General features: G+C 40.9%; 1 protein-coding gene across 2 annotated transcripts in view; it reads left to right on the forward strand.

Annotated features, from left to right (window-relative positions):
* Positions 1–5,957: 5,957 nt before the first annotated feature.
* Positions 5,958–27,077, forward strand: part of ldah (lipid droplet associated hydrolase) — a 28,936-nt gene continuing 7,816 nt past the window's right edge. The window contains exons 1-5 of one of the 2 annotated variants that reach the window (XM_039785573.1): positions 5,958–6,045; positions 12,777–12,923; positions 20,923–21,057; positions 21,294–21,463; positions 22,695–22,935. In XM_039785573.1, the coding sequence (XP_039641507.1) occupies positions 6,042–6,045; positions 12,777–12,923; positions 20,923–21,057; positions 21,294–21,463; positions 22,695–22,935 (697 nt within the window). In that variant the 5' untranslated portion in view covers positions 5,958–6,041. Of the gene's footprint in view, positions 6,046–12,776; positions 12,924–20,922; positions 21,058–21,293; positions 21,464–22,694; positions 22,936–27,077 lie in introns of those variants that run through there. The other variant, XM_039785574.1, reaches the window with a different exon arrangement.

Raw genomic sequence — 27,077 nt, forward strand, 5'->3', positions numbered from 1 at the left:
TGAGAGGCCAGATAATTTCACATATATCTTATAATAAAAAGCAAGCTAATCAAAAATTGTCAGACATCCGAATCTCACAATTCGAACTGGCATACACAAGCTCCCCCTCACCTGACTTATTGATGAAGCTTCTGCTTGAGAAAAATAAATTGACACCTTATCAACCAGTGTAGCAGAGAACATGCTCTGGAGATCCCGACATACATATTATGAATTTGGCGACAAAGCTAGTAAGATTCTTGCCCATCAATTTAAACAAGCAGCTGCCTCACAACTTATCACAAAGATTGAAACAGCTGAGGGTTATACATATGATTAAAATAATAAATGATATGTTCAGGGATTTCTATAGTTCAGTTTATTCTTCTGAGCATGATTCTTGTCCTACATTTGACAGTTTGTTTTCCAAAATTTGAACATGCTCACTATTAGTGAAGAGTCCAAGAACATATTAGAAAATCCTGAAGAACTAAATGTGGCAATTAAAACACTTCAGAATGGCAAGAGGCCGGGGCCGGACGGTTTCCCATCTGAGTTCTTTAAGAAATTTTCCACCCACCTAATCCCTCACATGCTGAACATGTACAATGAGTCACTTGAGTTAGAGTTAGTTAACTATATCCTTAATCTTGAAAAAGAATAAGGATCCTACCCATTGTGAATCTTACTGTCCAATCTCACTGCTGAATGTTGATGTCAAGATTTTAGCCAAGGTGTTAGCACTGAGATTAGAGAGGTTTTTACCACAGATAATTTCCCCCGATCAAACACGAATTTATAAAAAATAGATTTTCTTTTTTTAATATCAGGTGACTCTTAAATATAATTTATCATGATTCAGATCCTACCACCCCAGAGCTTATTATGTCCATGGATGCTGAAAAAGCTTTCGATAGGCTGGAGTGGGGGTATTTGTTTTATGTATTAGATAAGTTCGGCTTTGGGAAACAATATATTAAAGGTGCTCTAAGTGATGTGACGCGTTTTTTAGGGTACAACATTTTTTGTGACATACAGCAAACATCTCACTATCCGCTAGCTGCCTGTCCCCTGAACACACATTAAAAAAACGCGGTCTCTGTAGACAGCCCAGGCTCCACAAACATAAACAAACTGCGCCAACCTGCACCAAATCTTTTTCAATGTCTCCCAGTGTATGTGCATGTCATACTTTAAACTTATAGCCAGCTTCATCTGGAATAATAAAAGTCCGCCCAAAGGTGCTAGGTGGTATGGCTCTGCCCAATTTTCAGTTGTATTATTGGGCTGCTAATATTCTACCTATTCTCCATTGGCTATATGAGGATCCAGGTGCACTCTTGAAGCTAGATCCTGTGCCCTGTCCACATTGTCAGCATTAATCTATGCACCTCTAGCCTCAGACACCGCCCCGTATACAAGAAATATTTTGGTCAGAACAACACTTGAGATAGGCTATGGAAGCAGGTCCGTCGGCACTATGGATGGCATAGTTTCTCATTGAAATCCCCAATCCATGCAAATCACATGTTTCCTCCCTCCCTTCAGGACAATGTGTTTTGCAGTGGCAAAACAGGGGACTGCGCACACAGCATGACCTTTTCATAGATGCCTCACTTTCCAGAAATTCCCCCAAGCTCTGATATTGACTCTCTATTGGCGCCTGTCCAGTCGTTTAAAGGTATAATATCTAACCTATAGTGCACTTTCATCCCAAAAACCCCTGTCTCTTGCCACTATTAGACATAGATGGGAGCAGGATATAGGTGATACATGTTGAAACTTAGGATGCAATACTAAAAAGAGTCCACACCTCCTCTATCTGTGCAAGGCACGGACTACTACAGTGTAAAATATTGCATCAGGCTCACTGGACCAAAGAGAAGTTATCAGAGAGATTCCCAGACATAGATCCAGCATGCAATCGTTGTACAATGACCCTATCCTCATATTTTCACACATTTTGGAGCTGCTCCAAGCTGTCGACTTACTGGACTTCGATGTTTAAAACACTTTCAGAGGTCCTAGAGGTGTCTGTAGCACCCTGTCCCGTCATAGCCCTTTTTGGAGTACCTTCTGCTGTCTACAGTTTGAACAACTCTCAATGTGACTTTCAGGCTTTCTGTACGTTGCTTGCCCGCCGCCTAATCCTTCTGAAATGGACAGATGCCACCCCTCCGTCCCACACACAATGGCTCAGGAGTACTTTATTTTATATGAAATTGGAAAAAATAAGACATACACTTAGAGGTTCATCTGGAAAATTTTATGAGATCTGGCAACCCTTTTTGAGATATGTGGAACAGAAATCAGAGCTGCATGAAACAATCTAATTAGGACAACTGCTGACTTCACTTTATTTAGGTGACAACCCGTTTGGATTTTACTCTGTATGTTGCCACTTTTCTAATGTTTTTTTCTTTTCTTGTAAGATTCTCTTTCTGTCATCATGTGTATATATGTCTTCTCTCAAAACAAATTTGACATGCATTGTCTTATACTTACTCATTTGTTCATTTATTTATTTTTATTATTATTTATTTATCTACTTCTTGAGGTGGGAACTCTGTTCTGAGTGTTTCTGTATGTCTTTGTTCTGTTGTGAAAAAATCTCAATAAACAAAGTAAAATAAAAAGAAAAAAAAGAAAGACAGTACCAGGACAGTACCAAAGAATTTCTAATATAGGTAGACCTGTTTTGACAGTACCTTTTGTCGGTACACGATCCGTTCTGCACTTGCGCGATACGTTCTGCACATGCTCAAAATGTTCGCGCATGCGCTGTTGTACGAGGATTTACAACACTGCACGATCTGTTCCACGCTTCCGGTCAACAGCCAAGCTAACGTTAGTTTAGCTAACAGCTAATTCGGCTAACCGCTAGCTGAGACAGCATGTAATAACCCTCGAAATAAAACTTGAAAATAAACATTAACATATATAACAGCTGTTACGTCAGTTCTACTTTACTTGTGCTCATTTAAAATACAATCACTCAATATTTGTCTTTATTGTTATTACTGTAAAGTCTTAATTTAGCTGTAGCCTGCTTTTCCCATTAAGTTTGACTTAACGTTATTTTAGACTGAATCTAGCTGTCAGCTATGCACACACACACACATTCTTCATGTTGTCAATTCATGTTGTCATGTTGCCACTTGTGCATGTGAACCACCAATGTTCGCACAGGCTTGTTCGCACACGCTTGCGCACACCCACAAACAGACAGATACACACACACACACACACACACACACACACACACACCGTTCATGTGTCATGTGAACCACCATTGTTCACACACACATGCATGCACGCACACAAAGAAACACACACACCCAGAAAGACAAAGACACACACACACACACACACACACACACACACACACACACACACACACTTTTACAATAAATGTTCTATTAAAAATACTTTTTGTCATTTTTATTGGCATCTATAATAAAATAAGAGCAGTTAAAACTGTCCGGTCAAATTTGACCGAAAACAGTAAATTAAGGGGGGTAGCAACAAACAGTGTTTAAAGGTTAAGTAGTAGTAGCGTAGGATAATGTGTAATTCCTCACAGCAATGGAGGATTTCCAACGAGGTAACATGTCTGTGAACTTCTAGCTGATTGACAGAACTGTTTGGATCATTTCCTGTTTCTAAAATGTGAGGATTTTCTTTGCATTGAGTACTTTTGCTTCTAATATTTTAAGTACATTTTCCTGATGATACTAACGCACTTTTACTTAAGTAACATTTTCAATGTAGGACTTTTACTTGAAACAGTATTTTTACAGTGTGGTATTAGTACTTTTACTTAAGTACAGGATCTTAATACTTTTCCCATCACTGGCTAAGTTGCACAGCATTGTACAGAGTAGAATGTGTTGTAGAAATGGGTAATTCCTCACAGCAACGGAGGATTTCCAACGAGACAAAGCGCGCTTTCCGTTGTCCTGAGATGAGCACTGTTATACTAATTTGTAAATGCAGAGGATGAATAAACTGGCTGTTATCCAACCTGACCGTCTCCGGGTGATACACACTAGACAGAAGACATCTCACATAGGTCACATATACAGACAGCTCTTGTATTGGCTTCACATTATCTGTTTTATGCACTGATCTTAGGATGTTAAACTGTAACATGTGGGCTAATTTGAATGATCATTTTAACTATTAATGCCAAGGGACTGGTGTTGGAAATTGCTTTAGCTATATAATGTTACAAGTGTACATCAGACACTGCCTCTGCAAAAAATAAGTACTCCACTACATTAATCTGATGTTTTATTATAAATTAAACTATCCAACAATATAGGCTTACAAGTACAGCCGAAATGATTAGCCACTTAAACACTTGATTTGGATCATTTCTAAAATATGAGGATTCTTTTCTGCATTGACTACTTTCACTTTTAATACTTAAGTAGGCTACGATATCCTGATGATAACTACTTACATACTTTTACTTAAAGGTGCAATATGTAATATTGTGTGTAATACTGGCAGCTAGCGGTTAAAATAGTTACTGCACTACCAATTCAAAATACTGGAGAGTCGTTTCCCCCGCCCCCTCCTGCCCAGACTCAAAGTTCACGGGGGTTGCCAGGCTGAGACCGCAGCATTCACAACAACGTTGCTAGACACTTTTCTCACATAGCCAGACATTACTCCACAGCACAGCGGAGTAGCTAACGGTAGATGCTGGCTATATTGACAGTCATAAAGCCCGTGCTCACGCCGAGCTCTGTAACCAACTGACAGACAGACACTTTTTCGGGCTTAAAATTACAGTATGAACCGCTAAAAACACAACAACCTCACTGGTCCTCTCCACACGCCAGTCAGGCACACTTCCTCGGCTTAGAATTACAAACGAAAACGCTAAAAATACCACTACCTTACCGACGGAACACACTTCATTGGCTTAGAATTACGGCAAAAATCGCTAAACGCACTGCAAACTCACAGTCCTCTCTTTCCGATTTACAGCCCCCTTGCGGGCTTAAAATAACTCCATCGGGTCGGCTCCAGCCGCTGACGAGGCTACACGCTGTAAACGCCGTTGGGCTGCTTGCCTGGGTCGCCGGTAACGTTAACAGGTAGCAGGGTTAGCATGTGCGGCGTTAGCCAGGACCAGTCGGGATCACTTTACTGGCTGTGTCTCAATTGTTTTTGCGAGTAACCAACTCGGGTACTCTAGCTATATAATTCAATGTGAGAACACAAATGTTGAAATGACAAAAAATGCCCCGTCCCTAGTAGCTGTGATAAATTAGCCTGAAGCTAATGCTTACCGGTTTCAGGAGAAAATAAGCCAACTCTGCGTCCTTTTGGGCTCTAAGCTGTCTCCATCTTTCAAATACATCTCCATTATTTACCAGGGGGTTGTTATGTCTCTGGTCACGCAACTGTTAGAAACATGCTGTTTTCTTTTTTTAGGTCGGGTAGAATCTATCTCCATTGATCCTGTTTGTTTGTTTGCTGCTTTCATGGCTGTACTAACGTTACTGCTGAAGCTGGGTTTACGTTTAGGGTACAGGTGTATCTGGCAACGAGGCCTGGCTGTCAAACTGGGCCGTTGATAACAACACACAGATCAAAACATAAACATAAATTCTGTCACGGAATGTAAATTTCAAAAAGAAAAAATACTGAAATTAGCATTGTTGTCAGAAAAGATAGTATTTCAGTTTAACATGTTTCCTTAATATCTGATGAGGCATTGGTGTCATTTTTGGATTTATTACAGTACAAATATTACATATTGGACCTTTAAGTAACATTTTCAATGCAGTACTTGTAACATAGTATTTTTACAGGGTGGTACTTTTACTTAAAATACTTCTTCCACCACTGACATTACCATAACATTCATTCACTTTGATTCTATCGATCTACACTCCAGTGCTACAGGGGGCAGTAATGTAGCTGTAAGTTGGATGGTAAACCGCACAAACAAAAAGAAGAAAGGTATTATGGGACGGCCGCAAGCAGGAAGTCCTCACATTTAGCAAACACACCATGGATGTATAATAAACGAGAGACACTAATCAATGAGTAAGATTGAATTCTAATCTTTTACGTTTTTAAGAGGTTAAAATATATTTTGATAACATCATAGATTATACTTGTCAGATAGCGTCGGAGAATCAGTAACGTTACTAGGGAATGTCAGTCAGTAATTTATAATTTTAACTAATTTCAGCCAGTGTCAATGCTAGGCTCTCACGCCAAACTAATGAACGTAACTAGCTAAAATTTGTCAATTTAATACGGCTTCATATTATTAGAGGTGCATATATTATACTATAAATACCGCTCAGTTAAAATATGATATAGCCATTCTTTCTGCACCAACAAATGAACAATAATTGTATCCGTTAACGTTTTGAAATGCAAATAATTAAGTCATTTGTTCGTCTCCTCGCTGTGTTTTTTTCTTTCACTTAAGAGAAAGTGAAGGTTGTGTGTGGAAATAGGTACATTATGTTTAGAATCTTGCTGTCTTTAATTTGACTGACAGCGCAAACCCCCACATGCTCGCTTTGACGTGGAACTCCACTAACACAGAACGTTTAGGGAACGTTGGGGAACGTTAGTTTTTGGTTCTCTAAAGGTTAGTTCGAACCAAACCAAAAACTAACGTTTAGGGAACGTTCCCTCATGGTTATAACGTTCCCTAAACGTTAGGGGAACCAACCAACGGGAACGTTCTCCTGTGGTTGCACTGTACCTCCTGTGGTTGCACTGTAACAACCAACGTTCCCGTTTGGTTGTTTTTGGTTGTTCTGAGTGCTGTTTTGAAAATGTTTATTTTTACCAGCTCCATTTAAGTTTTTGAAGTAGCCTAGCAGTCACTTGATTTAGATTCATGCAAAAATTATTGGTCTTATAAAATCGAAGTAAGATAAACAACATAGCAAGAGAATATAATTATTTTTAGGCTGATAACAATTTTGTTAAAAACAATACTTTTGTGCTTGATTTCGTTTTTTAACTGTATTAGGTGAAAATACTTAAAACAAGAATCTATCAATAGAACGATCTTCACAACTAAGAAAATTCACTTCTTTCATTTCTAACAAGTGTCTCAGTCCAGTGTACAAATCCTACCGTTACACCCCCACGCCAGTAGGCAGTAGGCCTGGCAAACTCGATTCCTTTTTAGGATTCAGGTTATTCTAAGTCACTCACTAAACTGATCCGGGTTGTGCGAGTCACTTGAATCACTTGAGTCAGTATTGTATGCTACATCCAAGGCGAGCTTTTGATTTGGATAAAATGCCATGTTTTCATTTAGAATCTTTTAATTTTATTTGAAAAAAATATCCATAAATATAAATGGTCTGAAAGAAAACCGAATATTCATTTAAAAATGACATGGAATTATATTTTTTAACTTTAACTTTAATAGGACTGACAAATAAGAAAGCCATCTGGACTCTGAACATTTACAATGACTTAAAATCTCTTTAATGTAAATTCCATGCGCCCCTTTTTCATGTATGCACTGTATGCATTTAATGTTTTAAATGTGTATGTGCATCTGTATTTGAATAATAAAGTTTTGTAAAGTAAAAAAAAAAACATGAGTTGTCGGCGAGGCGAGCTTATAATGTTTCGGACTGTCTGCTCGACCTAATTGCATTTTAATATACTACATTTATACACCAAACCTACAGTAGGCCTAGCTAGGCTACGTGCAGAACATTGTATGTTATTTCAGAAGTGAAAGAATGGCTTTTGTTGTTGATTTGCTTTACCCTGAGCTCGAGGAGAAGCTGCACTTGGTCGCTGCTCGCTCATCTGAATCAGATCCACTCATGACAACGTAGCCGGCTGATTCAGTTGATTCGCGGGATTTACTGACTCCCGCGAGAACTCACGAGTCATCAACAACTCATGAGTCATCGAGGGCTCGTGAGTTGTCGACAACTCATGAGTTGTTGTCTATGAGCCGAGCTGAGTCGAGCTTGTAATGTTTCGGACTGTCTGCTCAACCTAATTGCATTTAGCATACTACATTTATACACCAAACCTACAGTAGGCCTAGCTAGGCTACGTGTAGAACATTGTATGTTATTTCAGAAGTGAAAGAATGGCTTTTGTTGTTGATTTGCATTACCCTGAGCTCGAGGAGAAGCTGCACCCGCTCGCTGCTCGCTCGTCTGAATCAGATCCACTCATGACAACGTAGCCGGCTGATTCAGTTGATTCGCGGGATTTACTGACTCCCGCGAGAACTCACGAGTCATCAACAACTCACAAGTCATCAACAACTCATGAATCACCAACAACCATAACAGTCTATGCCAACAACTCACGAGTCATCGAGGGCTCGTGAGTTCTCGAGTGAATCCCACGGTCTGCGAGCTTCCGGCTCTGAGTCTGCGGGTCGGGACTGTCTCTCTGCTCACTCAGGCGCTTGAGTTGACTTGTGGAGTTGCTGTTAACTACGAAATTGTAAGTTATAAAGCTTTTTGCAGCTAAGATGGCTAGGAATAGTAGAAGCTAATGTTACAAGAGGTTTGTGTGTGCCGCTGTTATCATGTTAGATTGAATTGTAGTAGGACTCAACTGAACCGGGTTAATGTTGCTAGAGACTCGTGATTCGTGAGTCAATTTAAAGACTTGGGTTAAAGATCCGAGTGAATCACAACTCGAACAGGTCTAGTAGGCAGTGCCTCTGCTCTCAGGTGACCGATTCAAGTCCTGTCCTGACTTCCGTTTACAACACCGGTACACACACCTGGCTAACAGGACAGACAAAAGATCCGTTCGCTTGGTCCCAAATTCGAACTGAAATACTGCCATTGACTAAAACCTATGCGGACTACACTTCACCGACGGTGTTATAACGCAAGGTAGGACAAAGATACCAGGAAAGACATTGTCGGCTGTCAACAGTAAAGACTTTCCTCCGCTCAAGACTGCTAACCCGTATGCTAACGCGGGAAACAAGTTAGTTTTCCACAGCTAGCTAAGCTGCTAGCCGTAGTATGGAGGATACGTCAAAGTTAGCCACAGAGACTGAACCTTCCCCCGGTGATGTTTTAACCACCATAAGGAACCTGGACAACAAGGTGAGAGATTTTGGTAAACAACTTAAAGAAAGCTCCGACATGGTTGCCAGCATTATACAGCGAGTCGAGCTGAACTCAGTCGGACTCACTGAATGCACGTCCAAATTGGAGGCTGTAATTCACCATGTGTTCTATTAATACATCCATGGTATTATCTTAGGATACATCTGAGGGATGGATGCTGTAAAGCCCGTTACATGGATTTAACATCATTAGCGTTCCCCAAAACTGCCGGGGCTATCAAGCTAAACAATGGAGTTAGTTAATTAGCTAGGTAGCTAGCTAATGTTAACGTAATATCTTACATGTCCCTAAGAGCCGATGTGGGTTTAGGTTTAAACACTTATCTTACGATACATCCGAGGGCTGTATGCTGTAAAGCCTGTAACGTGGATGAGAGATAAAGCCATGGATGTATTAACAGAAGCTCTGTTCACAAAACTGCAGGCTAACCTAGCATAACATAATGATTACACCTCCTTGGTTGTCTAAATACATCCATCGTTTATTTAGATAATCATGGTAAGACCTTAAGTACAGACTACATTATTTACACTTCATATATTCTTTTTGCAATCAGTACAAATTGTATGGTTTTTTATTTCAAATGAATCCATTCCACAAGCAAGAAAGCATTTCAGGACAGAGCGTAAGTTAACATTTATGCATGCATTTAAGAAACCAGTCCTATTTCCTACCATGGAACTACTGAAATTCAACCTGGTGCATATCACGTGACTGTTATAATGTATAACAACTAAAACCATTAATTATTCCATAGCCATGAGGACCTCCATTACCCGCATGGCACAGCGGATGGACACATTTGAGGAAAAGATGGATGAGCTGCTCATGCTCTTAAGGAGCTCCCAGTCACCTCCCTCTGCTCCAGTCGATGACGTGTTGCTGTCGCCCTGCTCAACAGTCATCGAGCTGCAGGAGTTCAACAGGAGAGGAGGAACAAAATGGTAATTAAGTGGCCTTACCCTGCCCTAAGATAACACTATATAATTTCATAAATTAAAATATCATTATAACTGAACTGACTTCTCTTACAAAATGAGATTGTACAAGCTCTCCACTTTGTTCTACATGTGTAATTTGTATTTCTATATTTGTTTTACAGCAACTTTTTCTGACAACCTTTCAACCAATGACGTTGTAAAACCGTATAGCCTGCAGGGCAGAAAGACAAAGGCCTTCCAGGACCTGACAATCTGCAGGGTTATAACAGGCAGGTGTTATTTTATTGCTCAGATCAGTATTATGCGTAGCTTGGCTGATAAGGGGTTTTAATTTGACTTGTAACTTTGCTTCTTCTTGCTACTCTAGCGGCCTCTCAGAAAAACTTCCCTGCGCTGACTGCAGCAGACGTGGAGGACCCCCCAATGCTCCCCCTCACATTATCCAACAGCCTAGTGTCAAAGGTCGACTCATTCAAGTCTCTGGGCTCCATCATTTCCCAGGACCTGAAGAGGGCGTCCAACATCCTTAAAAAGGCTCTGCAGAGGATGCACTTCCTACGGCAACTGCGGAAGCATGGCCTACCACAAGAGCTATTGGCCATCTTCTACACTGCTGTCATCCTCCTGCCTCCTCCCCTCTGGCGGGCGCTACAGATCCCTGCACACAAACAACCAGACACAAGAACAGCTTCTTTCCCTCTGCCATCACTCTCCTGAACTGCTGATAAGTGGGGTCATCCCCACTTTGGCCATTCACCTACACATTACATACTTTATCATTCCAATATCCATCTTGCATACTACATTTCTGCCCTGCAAAGGCAAAAGACCTTAACTTGCTAGTGTGAAACTGAGAAAAATGACTTTAAAGTTTCTGTTTTGTCCAGACAAAAGTATTACCGGTAAAACTCCCAACATTTGACAACTAGTTGCTATAATTAAGAAATGTTTGTATGCAAAACATCTTGAGCTCAAAATTGACCTTTGATCCTTGTTTGGCAGTTCCTGTACTCTTCCTTTGTATCATGTGCCAAAAACAAGGAGTCATGCAAAGGCAAAAGGCAGTAACTGACATATAATCAATATTTGCTTGCTGTTCACCATACTTGCATCCATTATAAGAACACCTAACCAAGGTCTAGTCATCATGTTATTTGTTTTAAATTATATAGAAAACCTTTGCTTGTTCCTATTTACTGCTATAATGATCAGGATAGTGTGGCAACACTAACACAGTATGACAGATAAGTAACTTCGCAGTACAGTATGAAAAAATACAGGAAGTATTTTCTCAATAAAGATAATTTAATTATAATTGAATACAATATATTTATTTAACAATAAATATATAATGTTTAACACTAAGGGCCACCAAACTGCTTAAGATGCACAGTCAACAAGCTCAACTTGATTACTACATTTTAATTCTGAGATAACATTTAGGTTAGCATACTTTGTACGGACGTTAGCAATAACTAGCTTAGTGCTTTTATGGATTTATGGATGTGAGATTTGACATGAACACCTGCAAGAAGGAAATATAGCTCAAACACGTATGGATTGTTGTGGATACAGCAGATGACGTGCATTGCTATGGATTATATCTTCCATGGATTATATCGGATTGCATGGAAAGGTAGGATGCCAGCTGTGTATTTAATAACTGGTTTTCAGCGTCTGATGTGAGGCTCTGCCAAGTGAGGAGGTGTGTCGGCATCAACGTTAGCGCTGTAGCTAGCAATGTAGCTAGCTCCGGGCTGTCACTGACAGAATAGGAATCATCACGTTATTTGATATGTCATGTGTATGTTACTTGGTTTGGTGACAATTAAAAGCGGCAAAGTAGGCTATGACGAGGCTAGAGTACAGTAAGATCACGGTGGTACAGTAACCTCTCTCTTGATGCCTGGCTAAACAAAGTCCGAACACTCAACTTCAGCGTGCAGAGATCCGTAACAGCTGTTACGGCGTTCTGCTGTGGTTTCTCGTATGGTTTTGGATGTTACGGTTGTCTTTATTTTCTTGTTAAAACAATGAAATTGACTCACGATATTTATTCACATGATAAAGGAGGTCTCAAATACCCCAAAAGTGACATTAACTCATTTTTGCACAAACATGTTTTTCCTTTGTAGGGCAGATTTGCATTCTACATTTATACAATATATTGTGTTAATGTGCCTATATGTATGTTGTCTCTCTTGTGCAGTATGTGTCTATATGGCAAATAAAACGGATTCTTATATAAAAATGTTGTTTTTTATTTTTTGGTACCATGGTTGTTAGTTTTTTAAAGGTTTGTAAAAAATAACGTTAGAGGAACGTTCCATAAAGGTTGCAACGGTGGGGGAACGTTCTCTAAAGGTTGCAACGTTCGGGGAACGATCGATGTAACCAAAAACGAACGTTCAACCAACTTTCCATAATAACCAAAACACAACCAAAACACAACCAAACCTAACCTTCAGGGAACGTTCGCGCAACCAAAAACGAACGTTCCCAGAACGTTCTGGGAACCAAAAATTGTTAGCTGGGAAGAAATACGCCACCTTTGGACTTTGCTGATTAACTGTTTTAGCTAACTACATAATCACATTATGTAATACGGTATTACAGTTTCACCTCTACAAAAGATCTGTATACAAGTATTTACCATGTGATTGAAAGTGCTCAATGGGTGCGTGTGAAATGATAGGCTATAATTGCAATGGTTGTCCCCTCTCTCTCTCTCTCCTTAAAGGTAATACGATGGATAACATGGTGACCGACAACAGGGGTGAACCACAGACAGACTTAATCTACTGTTGTGGAGCCATCACAGAGGTTCTTAAATTTGGCTCCTGTCAGTTACACTCTGGACACAAGGTGCTTTTTCTTATCATTCCAGGTGAGTTGAAGTAATTATTCTGTATTCATAAGTGTGCACCACTTAAAGCAGGGTTGTCCAAACTTTTTTTTTTTTTTACTGAGTGCCACATACAGGAAATTTACAAAGGGCTGGGCCATTCACAAGAGATGAGGTATATTGGGGCGCTAGTGCGCATGCAAAGGATGTAGACGTGTTTAGTCAGCGCTCCTCTCCGCTACTTACAAAATCATCTTTATACCGTGTCCTTTTTTGCCCATAGACCGCAAGTGTGTGTGTTTATATATACCTCCCTAAGAACTCGATCAAATTGGAAGTCCAAAATGCTGAAGCCGAACGTCTCCAGCAAAGCCAAATCTGCCTGCAGCCAGGCTACCGGAGCTGGAGCTAGCACCATCGGTAGCTGCAACCTTGCTAACGATTCTCCCACCAGGCCGGACATGCCTCCAGATAAAACTTATGTGTAAGGAGCTGTGCAAAGAGGTGTCAGAGTCAGTCCTGCGCTGCATTAATTCATGTTTTGATGTCTTTGAGACTAAGTTTCAGTCACTCGCAGCTTCGCGGGCCAAACTGCAAGCCCGTGTGGCTAACCAGGAACAAGCTACTGGCAACTTTGACGTCCGCATATTAGAGCTTGAAGCTAAATACACTGAGCTGGCGGGACGCAACTTCCAGCTTCATACCAAGGTGCTTGACCTGGAGGCCCGCTCTCGGAGGCACAACATCAAAATTGTGGGAATACAAGAGGGTGAGGAGGAAGGTAGACCCATTGAATTTGTCTCCAGACTAATTCCCAAACTGCTCGGTGGCGCACGTTTTCAGCAGCCAGTCAAAATCGACCGGGTGCACCGCTCCCTCCAGCCAAAACCGGCTGCCGGCGCCAGACCATCCTGACGTGCATCCATCACTTTCAGGAGAAGTAGTTGATTCTTCACCTTGGCAGACAACAGTCCATGGAGTACAAGGTCCTTATCTTCCTGGATCAGCGAGGTCATGGCTCAGTGCCGTGCCTTCAGAGAAGTGCAACAGGCCCTGCGCGACGAAAGAATAAAACACACTGCGATACCTGGCCAAGCTCTATGTTTACCCCGAGACGGCGGAGAGCCCAAGATCTTCGCGGACCCGAGGGAGGCGGCGAAATCCCTGTAAAGGAATAATGTACGAGAGGGGGAGTAGATCCATACACTGACATTTTTCATTTAACTCACAGTTGCACTGAGGTGAGGCAACTATTTGTTCAAAGCAGCTTATAGCTGCTCGCAGCACTGGGGCCCCTGTGCATTTTGTTTTATATACACTATATTAGAATGGCCCACTTTGAACTGCTGCCATGTTCACACAGCCTGAGGTGCTGATACTGCTCATATTTCCACTGCTTTGATTGCTTTGTATCACGGTATCGTAAATAATGTTACTATAATGTTGCAGAGGGGGGGAGCCCAGTAGCTCCTTACAAGATGAATACGGGATGCTATGTGCCAGGTTCGGGGAGGCACAAGGCGGGATGGGAGGGGAGGGATGTTATTGCTCTCTTTTTTGTTGTCTTTTGCTGTTTTTCATTTGCCATCATCTTTATCTTTACTTTACACTACTTGGTTGTAAGGGACACATTTGTCTTATGGAAGGGGCAATATTTCTGTACAATTATCTGCTATTGATGAACAGGGTGGTGAAATTTGTGAGCTTTAATGTGAATGGGTTAAATGGACCTGTTAAATGAAAAAGAGTCTTAACACATTTGAAAAAACTGAAAATAGACATTGCCTTTATACAGGAAACCCATCTGACACCCCTGGAACATAAAAAATTGAAAAGGGATTATTTAAAGGCCTCTGAACCTTACTCTCTCCTTCAAAAGCCAGATTTCTGCAAATTTATAAGAGATCAGATTCTGTGAGACAAACTGTGCCTCTTCTCGCAATAGTTTTATATTATGGGATACACTCTTTTCCGAGTAAAAGACTGCGCCCCCTCTTGGACACAAATCGGACTGCACCCCTTGAAAGAAAAGGTCTGCAGTGACTTCATCTATAAGCATAATTCTGGAACTGTACACAACAGGACATCCATCTTCGTCCGCTTATCCGGTGTCGGGTCGCGGGGGGAGCAGCTCCAGCAGGGGACCCCAAACTTCCCTTTCCCGAGCCACATTAACCAGCTCTGACTGGGGGATCCCGAGGCGTTCCCAGGCCAGGTTGGAGATATAATCCCTCCACCTAGTCCTGGGTCTTCCCCGAGGCCTCCTCCCAGCTGGACGTGCCTGGAACACCTCCCTAGGGAGGCGCCCAGGGGGCATCCTTACCAGATGCCCGAACCACCTCAACTGGCTCCTTTCAACGCAAAGGGGCAGCGGCTCTACTCCGAGCTCCTCACGGATGACTGAGCTTCTCACCCTATCTCTAAGGGAGACACCAGCCACCCTCCTGAGGAAAGCCATTTTGGCTGCTTGTACCCTGGATCTCGTTCTTTCGGTCATGACCCAGCCTTCATGACCATAGGTGAGGATAGGAACGAAAACTGACCGGTAGATCGAGAGCTTTTCCTTCTGGCACAGCTCTCTTTTCGTCACAACGGCGCAATAAATTGAATGTAATACCGCACCCGCTGCGCCGATTCTCCGACCAATCTCCCGCTCCATTGTCCCCTCACTTGCGAACAAGACCCCAAGGTATTTGAACTCCTTCACTTGGGTTAAGGACTCATTCCCCACCTGGAGTAGACACTCCATCGGTTTCCTGCTGAAAAGGGGAACCACCACCCCGGTCTGCCACTCCTTTGGCTATTGTCCCAGACTTCCACGCAATGTTGAAGAGGCGTGTCAACCAAGACAGCCCCTCCACACCCAGAGCCTTGAGCATTTCTGGACGGATCTCATCAATCCCAGGGGCTTTGCCACTGTGGAGTTGTTTGACTACATCAGTGACTTCCGCCTGGGAAATTGACAACGATCCCCCATCATCCTCCAGTATTAGTCGGATTCAGGAGTTCCTCAAAGTGCTCCTTCCACCGCCCTATTACCTCCTCAGTTGAGGTCAACAGTGTCCCATCCTTACTGTACACAGCTTGGATGGTTCCCCGCTTCCCCCTCCTGAGGTGGCGAATGGTTTTCCAGAAGCACCTTGGTGCCAACCTAAAGTCCTTCTCCATGTCTTCTTCAAACTTCTCCCACACCCGCTGCTTTGCCTCTTTCACGGCAGAGGCTGCAGCCTTTTGGGCCCTTCGGTACCCTGCAACTGCCTCCGGAGTCTTCTGGGATAACATATCCCGGAAAGACTCCTCTTTCAGTTGGACGGCTTCCCTGACCACCGGTGTCCACCACGGTGTTCGTGGGTTACCGCCCCTTGAGGCACCTAAGACCTTAAGACCACAGCTCCTCGCCGCAGCTTCAGCAATGGAAACTTTGAACGTTGTCCACTCGGGTTCAATGCCCCCAGCCTCCACAGGTATGCATCTATATTGAGGCATCAATCTATATTATTGAGGATAAAAATTTGGTATGAGGTTCACAAAAGTCTTGGATTGAAGGTGCCTCAAACACCTTTAAAGCAAAATGAACTTATACCCATGACTCTTGATAACAAGATTCTGGACATATGGCATCATAGGGGAATCCAACACTTGGAGAATTGCTTCAACAAAGGACTTCTCATGTCATTTAAGCAGCTGAAGAGGAAATATAACTTGTCCAATCAAACCTTCTACTGTTATCTCCAACTAAGATCCTTTCTGAGAGCTAATTTGGGTCTTGAAATGACTCTGCCTGTCATGAATGTTGTTGAAAGACTTCTTTACGATGGGAACACACATATATTTATTTCTAAAATGTATCAGCTGTTGTTGAACGAGGGCACAAAAGCAGGGGTGCATAAGTCTAGAATGAAATGGGAGTCAGATCTTGGTGTTAGAATTAAGGAACAGTTTTGGACAGAATTATGTCAAAACAGATTGTCAACTATTATCAATGCCCGGTATAGATTAATTAACTATAATATTCTACATCAATTATACCATACCCCAGAAAAATTACATTAATTCAAATATAACCTGTCAGAAATGTGCTTCAGACGTGATATTCAAGTTGGGTCCTTTTTGCACTGTACCTGGCTGTGTATGAAAGTTAGGCCTTTTTGTCATGATATCAGCTACACTTTAACCAGGAATGAATGAATGAATGATTGATTGATTGATTGATTGATTGATTGATTGATTGATTTCTGGATCAAGACGATAAAACAGTAATCCAAAGGATAACATGCTAAAGTAAAATACCACAGGAGTTCACTGGAGTTGATGTTCCTGTGGACGCTGAACTTTGTCTATTGGGGAACTTTACAGGTATTCGCCGTTCTCTAAACAATGCACAACTCAAATTCATTGAAATTGCTCTATGTGTGGCTAAGAAGTGCATTGCAGTGTCATGGAAATCTGACTCCCCTCTTCTTATTGATAGATGGACTGTTGAGATGAATAGCTGCATTCCCCTGAAATCACTTATTATCTCAGGAAACGATATGACACCTTTTTGGAAATTTGGCAGCCATATTTAGACCATATCGGTACATCTCTTACTCCAAGTACCTTGACCTTGACCTGACCATTTTTTTTTTTTGATGGGGGAGGTTATAAGGTAGGGGAGTCTATCCTCCACGTTTTGCCCTTTATGTCGCTATACTGTTGGTGTACTGACATGTTTGTATGCATTACATATATAAAACTGAAAATAAGATATAAAAAAAAACGAGATGAGGTATATCGTCTCACTTCCAATGGATTAAAGTTAGTAAAATTAATCAAATGTAGGTAAATTATGCTTAATAATTGATATGCTTAAATAAATAAAAAATAGCCTACATCACAGCTCCATTAATTCACTTTCATCACATACAATCAAGTAAAAATCACTGACACTTGATGTTTTAGGTTTACTGACAAATCTTTGATTTGTTGCACAACTGTCTTCTTAGATATGCTAACGTTGTTGAATTCCTGCATTTTCTCCGGGCACATTATTCCTGCAACTTTAGTGAGACACTGTTTTATGAAGTCACCATCTGAGAAAGGTTTTCCATGTCGGGCAGTCAGTTGAGCTACCTCGTTACTGGCTATTGCGCCATTTTCTTTTTTGTTAGCATGAAAAAATATTATTGTTGAGTTTGCAAGCTAGATGCCATTTGCTTAACTTTCTTTTGTCGCTCGGCACCAGTGTAGAACGTGTACATTGCAAATCAAGCAGACAAACTTTCCCTTGACTTCTATGAAGAAGTTTTTTTTTATTTGTGTCTGAAATTTTCTGCTCTCACTTGTTGCTACATTTTTCTTTGATTTCTCTTTTTTTATTGGAGAAGCTGCCTTGTTCAAGACAGTAGCTCCACCTGGTGTGTAAACTAAGAATTGCAATACAGTCAAGCGCCAGTTTCATGTGTGGGCCATATTCCATTATATTTTTTTAATTTGCCGCTTGCCAATTAAAAATAGACCATGGGCCGCCGTTTGGACGCCCCTGACTTAAAGGGTAACCACTGTTTTTTTCAACCTGGACCCTATTTTCCTAAGTTTTTGTGCCTAAGTGACTGATGGGAACAGCAATCTTTGAAATTGGTCCAGTATTAAGAAAGATTGCTGCAGTCGGCAGCGGCGAAACAAGCTACAATGTAAGTTAATAGGGCAATTGTCCATCTTGTATTTACCTTCACAAAAGTGCTTGTTTTGCCACTGTCAGGCTCAGATTAATATTTGAAGTGTCTGACAACATTATGGAAAGGATTTCTAAGGAGGTCGTTGTTATGCCAGCAATCTCTTACCACAAGTTCCAGTTAATCTTTTAATGTGTGTAATTATAATGTGTTGAGTTATTTTAACAAACGACAAAACCCCTAATCTTCACAAATATTAATTAACTTGAAATCGGACACCGTTGTTAGCTTTATAAGACCTTTAGGTAGATGTTTTATAAGTGGCGTGACGAAATTCAAACTGTAAATATACTCGAATTACGCCAAAAATGAAGCTAACTATCCGTGATTTGTAACTACACATAGCTAGGATTGAAGGGACAGTCGCAGCTAACGAAACCCCTAATCTTCACAAATATTCATTAACTTGAAATCGGACACCGTTGTTAGCTTTATAAGACCTTTAGGTAGATATTGTATAAGTGGCGTGACGAAATTCTAACTGTAAATATAGCTACTGCTGGCAGCCAAGATTAACTGGAACTGTGGTAAGAGATTGCTGGTGTAACAAGCTCGCTGACAACGCTCTCACTCTCACACACGGGCCATTTAGCTAGCAGGAAGAGGGGAGTTGCAGGCCCTGGAGCTCTGTCAGGGCAGTGGCGTTTGGTAGTCCATTAGCCCAAAAAACAGTGACTTTGCGGGTATGGAGTGCTGTGGGCTGCCAGCCGAGACGGAGCTCAATCGAGCTCACAGCAGGCCGGGGTCTGTGAAGGAAGGCAGGCCGGGCGGCGAGGCAGCAACACAGGCAGCAAATTTGGCAAATTTGCAATTAGCCATCAATTTTCATAAAACGGCCCATATTTTCGCCGAGTTGATTTCTCGCTTAAAAAAGTAAAACGAAATGGACAACGAAAAACAATGTATCACTTTGCAGTGTCTGAAATATGAGACCTGCTGTCGAGTCTCCAATGTGTTTCTATGTGGTTTGCTAAAACCAATCAGCGCGCAGCTCATTCTAAATATTCATAAGCATACCATATTTGGAAGAAAAGCTCTTGTTCCAAATAGAGCCATATTCACAGGGTAGTTAAGGGCCTAATAAAATAGCATTCGGGCAATTTTCAGCCCAACCAATGTTACATACCCTATTAGGAGACATTAAGGAACAGTGTAAAATACCCTATATAATCATTCTATCACCCCTTTTAAATAGAGTCTGGTGGGTTTAGTGCTAGCGACATCAGAGCTGTTTCTGGTTAAAGAGAAAGGTCTCAAATCTCTGAAGGGATCCTTTCCATAATGTTGTCAGACACTTTAGACAATATTAATCTGAGCAGTGGCAATCGAGCACTTTTGTAAAGGTAAATACAAGCTGGACAATTGCCCTATTAACTTACATCGTAGTGTGTTCGCCGCTGCCGACTGCAGCGTTCTTGCTTAATACTTGACCAGTGTCAAAGATTGTTGTTCCCATCAGCCACTTAGACACAAAAACATAGCAACATAGGGTCCAGGTTGAAAAAAAAACGGTGGTTACCCTTTAGGTACAACATCAACAAAGACAGGTCCTGCATTACCAGCTAAGTGTTGTGACCCTGTCTTGAAAAGGAGACCTGCAACAAAATCTAAAATTAAGACCTTATTAGGGCCCGAGCACGGCGAAGGCCCTATTGAAATTCAAATGCTTGTTCTTCTTTCTATTATTAGGGCCCGAGCACCGATAGGCTAGCTAACATTACTGTTAGGTGATGCTGCGCCGGTATTGCAAACGCTTTTGATGAAACCAAAAAATAGTGTGACCAATCTCATTAAAAAATGCTCTAATGATTTAATTGCGGTTATACAAAGTAACCCCGATTATGTAAAAAAAAAAAAAAACTTTGCGTTTAGACAATTATTTAATAATTGTTACAGGCCTACTCAGGATGCATGCTATGTTGACTGCTAATGGTGTTGTGTAAAAGTCCAAGAGCTGAGATAGCATTAGCATCTGATGATATATTCAAAGCGGTTATCATGACCACAGTAAACTCCCAGGGAAGATATATGGACCCGCTTAATAGTCACATACTACAGGTCTGGGGAGCAGTGACTATGTACAGTCTTAGTATTCGTACACCAGCTGTAGTCAACATACTGCCTGTTGGACCTTATCATAAACAACAACCATTTTAAATAATTTTTTTTCATGTATTTTTTTGTTTGTTTTTCGAAGTCCTCCTAGGGGGTTTATCGGATTTGTTTTATATTATGTTGGTTTAATCCTCTGACCAAAGTAACCATAAATTGCGAAGGAATTGTCGATTGTGGGGAACTATGCTGATCTTCTGCTGTCTTCCATACAGGTAACCCAGGTGTAGTGGGCTTCTATAAAACCTTCATGCAAACACTTCACAGCATGTTTGAATACCGCCATCCAGTGTGGGCTGTAAGTCATGCTGGCCACTGTGTACCACCAGACTCCATGGATATGGTAGAAGGTACGGATTATTCTCAAATTCTTTTCATTTTAAAGTACATTGGAAGAGAGAGCATGAATTATCATGCTATGTGAAATAGTAAATGTTTATCACACCTAACATATTTAGAAATTGGGATTTGTTAGCCTAGTAATTCCGGCTAGTTGAACATGGACACCAACAAAAGTATAAAGAAATTGGAAAGATTCTGGCAAGACATTTTAGATTTAGATTTTTAACTTTTTTTTTTTATACAGATTCCTTCTCAGCAGCAGAAGGTGACGTGTTTGGCCTGAACGGCCAGATTGAACACAAGCTGTCCTTCCTCAGGCAACATGTTCCCAGAGAAACCAGCCTGGTCCTGGTGGGACACTCCATCGGCTGCTACATTATTCTCAACATGATGAAGAGAAATCCTGAACTCAAAGTTAGTCACTCTCTTATGGGGGGGGGGGTGCACACATAACAGGGGGACAACAACAAACCATTTAACCCTCTGTGGTCAAGAGCTCCAGAAGGATTAGGATAAGGGATAATAAATCACATTCCTAAAATCAAAATACTAAGTGAAGTTTAGAAAGAATAAAGAACGCAGACATCATAGTCAAGTTCTGATATATGTCATTGCATAATAATTAGCCATGTGAATTTACCGTTGGTAGAGAAGAGAGGATGTTTTGTTTCAGCCAGCAGCTAAGTTTAACTAAGCTAAGAATTTGCCAAATTTCAGATTCGTGGCAAACTAAGATAACTGTTAGACTTCATTCAGAAAGCTTTCGTTTTAGCTTGTTTGTAACAATTAGCTATTTGCAGAGTAGCAGCGGCGGTGGATGATCGAGAGACTGCATTCAGACAGAGCAGATTGAAATATCGCTTTTTAAATGTTTATGCCTGTTGATCAGATTGATAGTTTTTTCATGAAGAATTTATTGCACAGTAATGTGCGTAATGTTAGTTGTCATCTGCACCAGGGGCTGTTGCTAATCTTCTCTCTATCGGTCTCAGTTTATTACATGTGCTACAGCTTGAAACACTACACAGTTTAGTACATGTTAGGGCTGGGCGATAAATCGATTTTATCGATTAACTCGGATGTGTAGTTGACGTTGATTTGTTTAAATGAAAATCGATTTTCTCCTTAACATCCCCCAAAAAAAAAAACTAGTAGGGAAAACACTCAAACCAATTTATATTTTCACGAAATTGGCATGAATAATCATAATGGTATACATGCCCCATGTGTGTGTGTATGAGTCAAAACAAAATAAAACTTGTTTTGAACAATTTCTTTGTTTTATTTATTTTTATTTTATTTTTAGGCCATATCGCCCAGCCCTACTACATGTGCTACATCTTGTAACACACTACACCTCTCAGCTCTGTGGAGCATTGCCATTCAGAATGTCGTCCATTTTTTCAAAATTCAAAGGTATTCAAATGAATTATGCTTGAAGCTGCATGACATATCTGGTTTTCCATGGGTCAACACCCAGATCCTCCCACAATACTGAACTAATTGGCATGACTAGAAAGTGAATAGAAATGCAATGTTTTAGCTAATTGACATAATTATAAAAATCACATATTATCTGGCAGTGTTAATCTAAGACAGTTGAAGTGTCCTTTGTAATGTCTTTTTTTTTTTTTTTTTAATAAAGATTATAAAGGCCATTGCGTTGTTTCCCACCATCGAGCGCATGGCTCAGACACCTCAGGGGAAGGTCATGACCCCTGTGCTGTGTCACATGCGTTATGTGGCCTACCTGCCTCTCTTCTTGCTGTCTCTGCTGCCGGAGGAACTTAAAGCCAGCCTGATCAAGCTAGTGTTTGGTGGCATCCGCTGTCTGGACCACACTGTAGTCCAACCTACTGTAGGTCTACTCAGCGGAGACTGTGCAGGTTGGTTATGCTTTGTTCTTTACTACTTTGATGCCTATAATGTTCACTTTTTGTTGAGAATGTTACTGTGCCAGTTCTACATTTTTGGCTGCATCGCACCACAGGGCCAGCCCTACAACCTCAAAACTTGGTGCCTCTGTCCCTGTGTTACTTTGTCACTGAGTAATGAAGTTCCACCATTGAACGGAGTAAGTGAGGACGTGTTTCAGTTGCTCTTTCAAAATGAATAGGCGCGACCGCTCTTAAAGGGCATTCATGTGGTGCTGGAATAATCGGAAAAAAATAGTATTTAAAACAATATTTCTTTTGTGATTAAAGAAACTATATGTTACTTTTAAATGTTTCTGAAACTATTTAATTTTTCATCTGATGATCATAAATGACCTGTAATAGCAAACGAGACTAACAGTGAAAAGAACGCTATTTTTTTATATAGTTTTTCCTTTGCCTGGGCCCGATTTTTCTCGCAAAGTCACAAAATGATTTACGGCAGGTAGACCGGCTCTACAGTCACACATTCTGATTGGTCACAGATTTTGGTGTAACACCGGAAAAGGGTAGCAGGAGATTTATAGGCCTAATTATATTTTTATTTTATTTTAAAAGATATCTTTTGTAGTTATGGCTGATACTGGGGAAGGACGATCACAGAAAAAAAGGAAATTAAACAAAGAACAAATAAAATCTAAAAGGTAAAGTGATAGATGACGGGTGAAAACCCGAGTCAATCTCAGTCAGGCTTTCAGTGACAGTCATACCCGGTTTAGCTCATGATTAGTCTTGCATTGCCAGACCTTCCTCCATACTGCTGCAAAGTCCACACATCATTCCAGGATGGGAGGAAAAAGTGCTCTGGTTTATTGGCATTTCTTTAAACCAATCACAGTCTTCTTGGGCTAAGCGTCGGACGGAGTCACGTTGCCGCTGCAAAATAGCCTCGGGAAGGAACTTGTTTTGGAGGAACATGTGTACGTTCAAAGGTTGTTTAAGTCGTACAACAGAAAACTCAGGTTCGACAGATAGTCTTGATTTTCCCTGCAGAGATCCAAGGAGCAGTTAACCGAAGTCCTTATAAATCGACTGGAGTTTAAAATTACAACACAAAGAAAGAGGAAGGAAACAGTCTGAAATCCTGGAAGTGGAACCTCGTGGATATAGAGTAGCTCATGATGGATCCAAAGTAGGCTAAGTTACCGTATGCAACATTTGGAATGCAACAATGCATGTGTAATGTATTCTCTTATTGTAAATTAATGATTTTCTGTCTGAGCAGAACATTAATCGCAGCATGACCTCCTGGTCGGTACCGCTAACTCAGTAATACAGTGGGCAATACAACACCGTAAAGAAAAGCCCTTTACGACAGCAGGTGTGGTAAAACAGTACCGCTTTTGTCTAAAGCCCCCTGCTAGAATCAACACAAACGGAAAGTTGCATATAGCCACTTTAACAATTTGTATTCATTTTTAAAACACACAAAACACACAATTTGCAGACCTTCCCAGAAATTGAGAATTGCCCATCTATTAAAACCACAAGAGATTTTTATTCAATAATGGATCCAAATTATCTTCATGCAACATTCACAGAAATTGTGGTTTTAACCAGATTAGGGCTTCAGTTTGGTTTTGATCATTTTTATTTGAATTATTGGCAGTCATTTAAAAAGACACTTGTTTTTTACAAAAAAAATTTAATAAAATAAGACTAAATAAAACTGTCTACTTGCCTGCCCAGGTATGCGATACTGTGCTTGGGCCACTGAAATGCACCTGATTGGAAGGCTGTTACGGGGCACTGAGCTGTTAAAGATAACACTTCTGTAGGGTTGGGTACTGTTCATATTTTTTCCGGTACTTTGTTTTTGGTACTTTCCCAAATTAATAACAAAAAATTAATTTCAGTTATGAAAATAATTCCAAACCTAGTTATCCTATATCCTACTTAGAACATTTTAAGGCTTTAAATGCCCAAAAAATAATCTTAAAAAAAGAAAGAAGTGGAGCCAGTTCAGTTGCAAAACTATTAAGGAATTCTGCTGTGAAGCCATTGGGCCCTGGGGCCTTCCCCTCAGACAGGGCCCCCCTTACCTCTTTAATTTTCTTTTTAGTTAAATCCGCATTGAGGAGTTTTCTTTGCTCCTCTGTTTGGGAAGCCCTAGTGGCTCTTTAAAGTAACACAGTTCTTCATCAGTAGAGGTAGATAATGACCTATAAAGATCAGTTTAAAATTGTTGTTAATATCTGTAGAGTCTTTTATCAACTCCTACATTAGGCCAATATGGTGGGATCAGGGGAGAACTTGCTCGGACACGTGTTCTGCGTGCCAATAATCAATGTCCACAATTTGTCTGCATTTCGGTGCTGTGACCCATTTATTTTCAGTATAACGGCCTGCTTACCGTCACACAAGCATAAAGTCCATTTCATTTCTGGTTTAGTTTCTTTGTCAAACAACTGAAACACTGCCCAAACTGACACGACTGACACGGTAAAAAGCTGTCTGCTTTCCCCGTTTTCCACACACCTGTGTACCTGTGGTTGATTAGCTTTATGCCTTCCCAAAGCAATGCTCCACCCAGTGCGCAAACATAAAACTGCACCTTGACACAACCAACATACTAGCCTATACAAACAAAGTGGTGAAATGGCTCCAACACACCGGCCCCTAATTGTTAATGGCAGGAGGACATAAACAGTTCAATAAACATTTACATAATGGAGCCAACAAACCATTTGAAATAAATCAAACACCTTAAAAATCTGAGATGTGGCCAGTAGTGTTTGACTATTACAACTTATACTTCAGCCTCCTACAGAAGGTCTTTTGTTTTTTTTTCCTTGTGTTCCGATTTTCTCTCCTGCCTTTGTTTCCTCCTCTAATCTTCTTTTAGAGCATCTCTGGTCTCTGTCTGCAGCTTGTCGTCCTTCAGGATTTTGCAGATCTTTTTGCATTGTTTGCTTTCTTTTCCATCTGGGTCGTCATTATCATCTTTACTCTTCTCATTGCTGAAAGAGGAATCCTGAGCTTTAATCCTGCGTCGCTTCCTCTTCTTGTTCTTCTCTTTACTGGAATCATCTTCAGCCAACTGCTCCTTCTCATCCTCACTGGAGGATGACTGCAACTTGGAGGCAGCTTTGGGGGTCCTTCCCTTGCTCTTACTTTCATAAAATCTACTCCCCCTGGTTGTCTCTCTCTCAAGTGAGTTGCTTTCTTCCTCTTTTGATTCATCTTGTTTCTTCACACAGCTAGATTTCCTCTTCGCTGTGGCTGCTTTACTTTTTGTCTCCTTCTCCTGGTCATCTGCTGGAGGTTCATTAAAATCCTGGTTGTAATGATCATTCAGTAACTCCTCCGGCCTTTCTATGGAGATCCTGTTAGCAGTAGCAGTGTGGCCTCTCTCACACCGCTCATTACTGCATCCTTGAATGGGGCCATTAATAACCCACCCCAATAGGGTCCTAATGGCGTAGGGTCCATTTCCATGACTGTTTCCAACTTCCCAGTGTTCAAGCAGCTTGGAGGCATTGTTGCCTATCAACAACTCCACATCCGCTTGTATGCGAGGCACATCAACACCATCCAAGTATGGCCACTTAGCCAGTTCCTCTTCCAATAATGAGCCCTGTCTGATCAGTCATGATAATGGAGGGCAAAACCTTCTCAAGGCGCCGCGCTAGTGTTTTAGATAATATTTTAAAATCAACATTTAGAAGACTAATAGGTCGATATGAAGGACATTCATCAGCTGGTTTCCCTTTTTTAAGTATAAGACTAATTTTGGCCTCTGTAAGTGATCTAGGTAAAGAGCGTTTATTAAATGATTTGTTTAGCATCTCCAAAAAAAGTCCCATAAGCTCTGATTTAAAATCTTTATAGAATTCACTGCTAAGGCTGTCTGAGCCTGGAGATTTCCCTGATTGTAAGGTCTGCCTCTAAAACCTCCTGCTTTGTGATTGGTCCATTTAGCCCCTGTTTTTGTTCCACCGTTAGTATAGGTAAAGTAAGCTTCGACACAAATCTATCAATCAAGTCCTGCACCTCTTCACTACTATATAACTGGCTATAAAATTCCCTAAAAACCGTACAAATATTGACTATCAGATTTATGTCCATTTTTGTCTTTAATGGATGAAATTGTC

The sequence above is a fragment of the Perca fluviatilis genome, chromosome 20 (genome assembly GCF_010015445.1).
Source record: "Perca fluviatilis chromosome 20, GENO_Pfluv_1.0, whole genome shotgun sequence".
Classification (NCBI taxonomy): domain Eukaryota; kingdom Metazoa; phylum Chordata; class Actinopteri; order Perciformes; family Percidae; genus Perca; species Perca fluviatilis.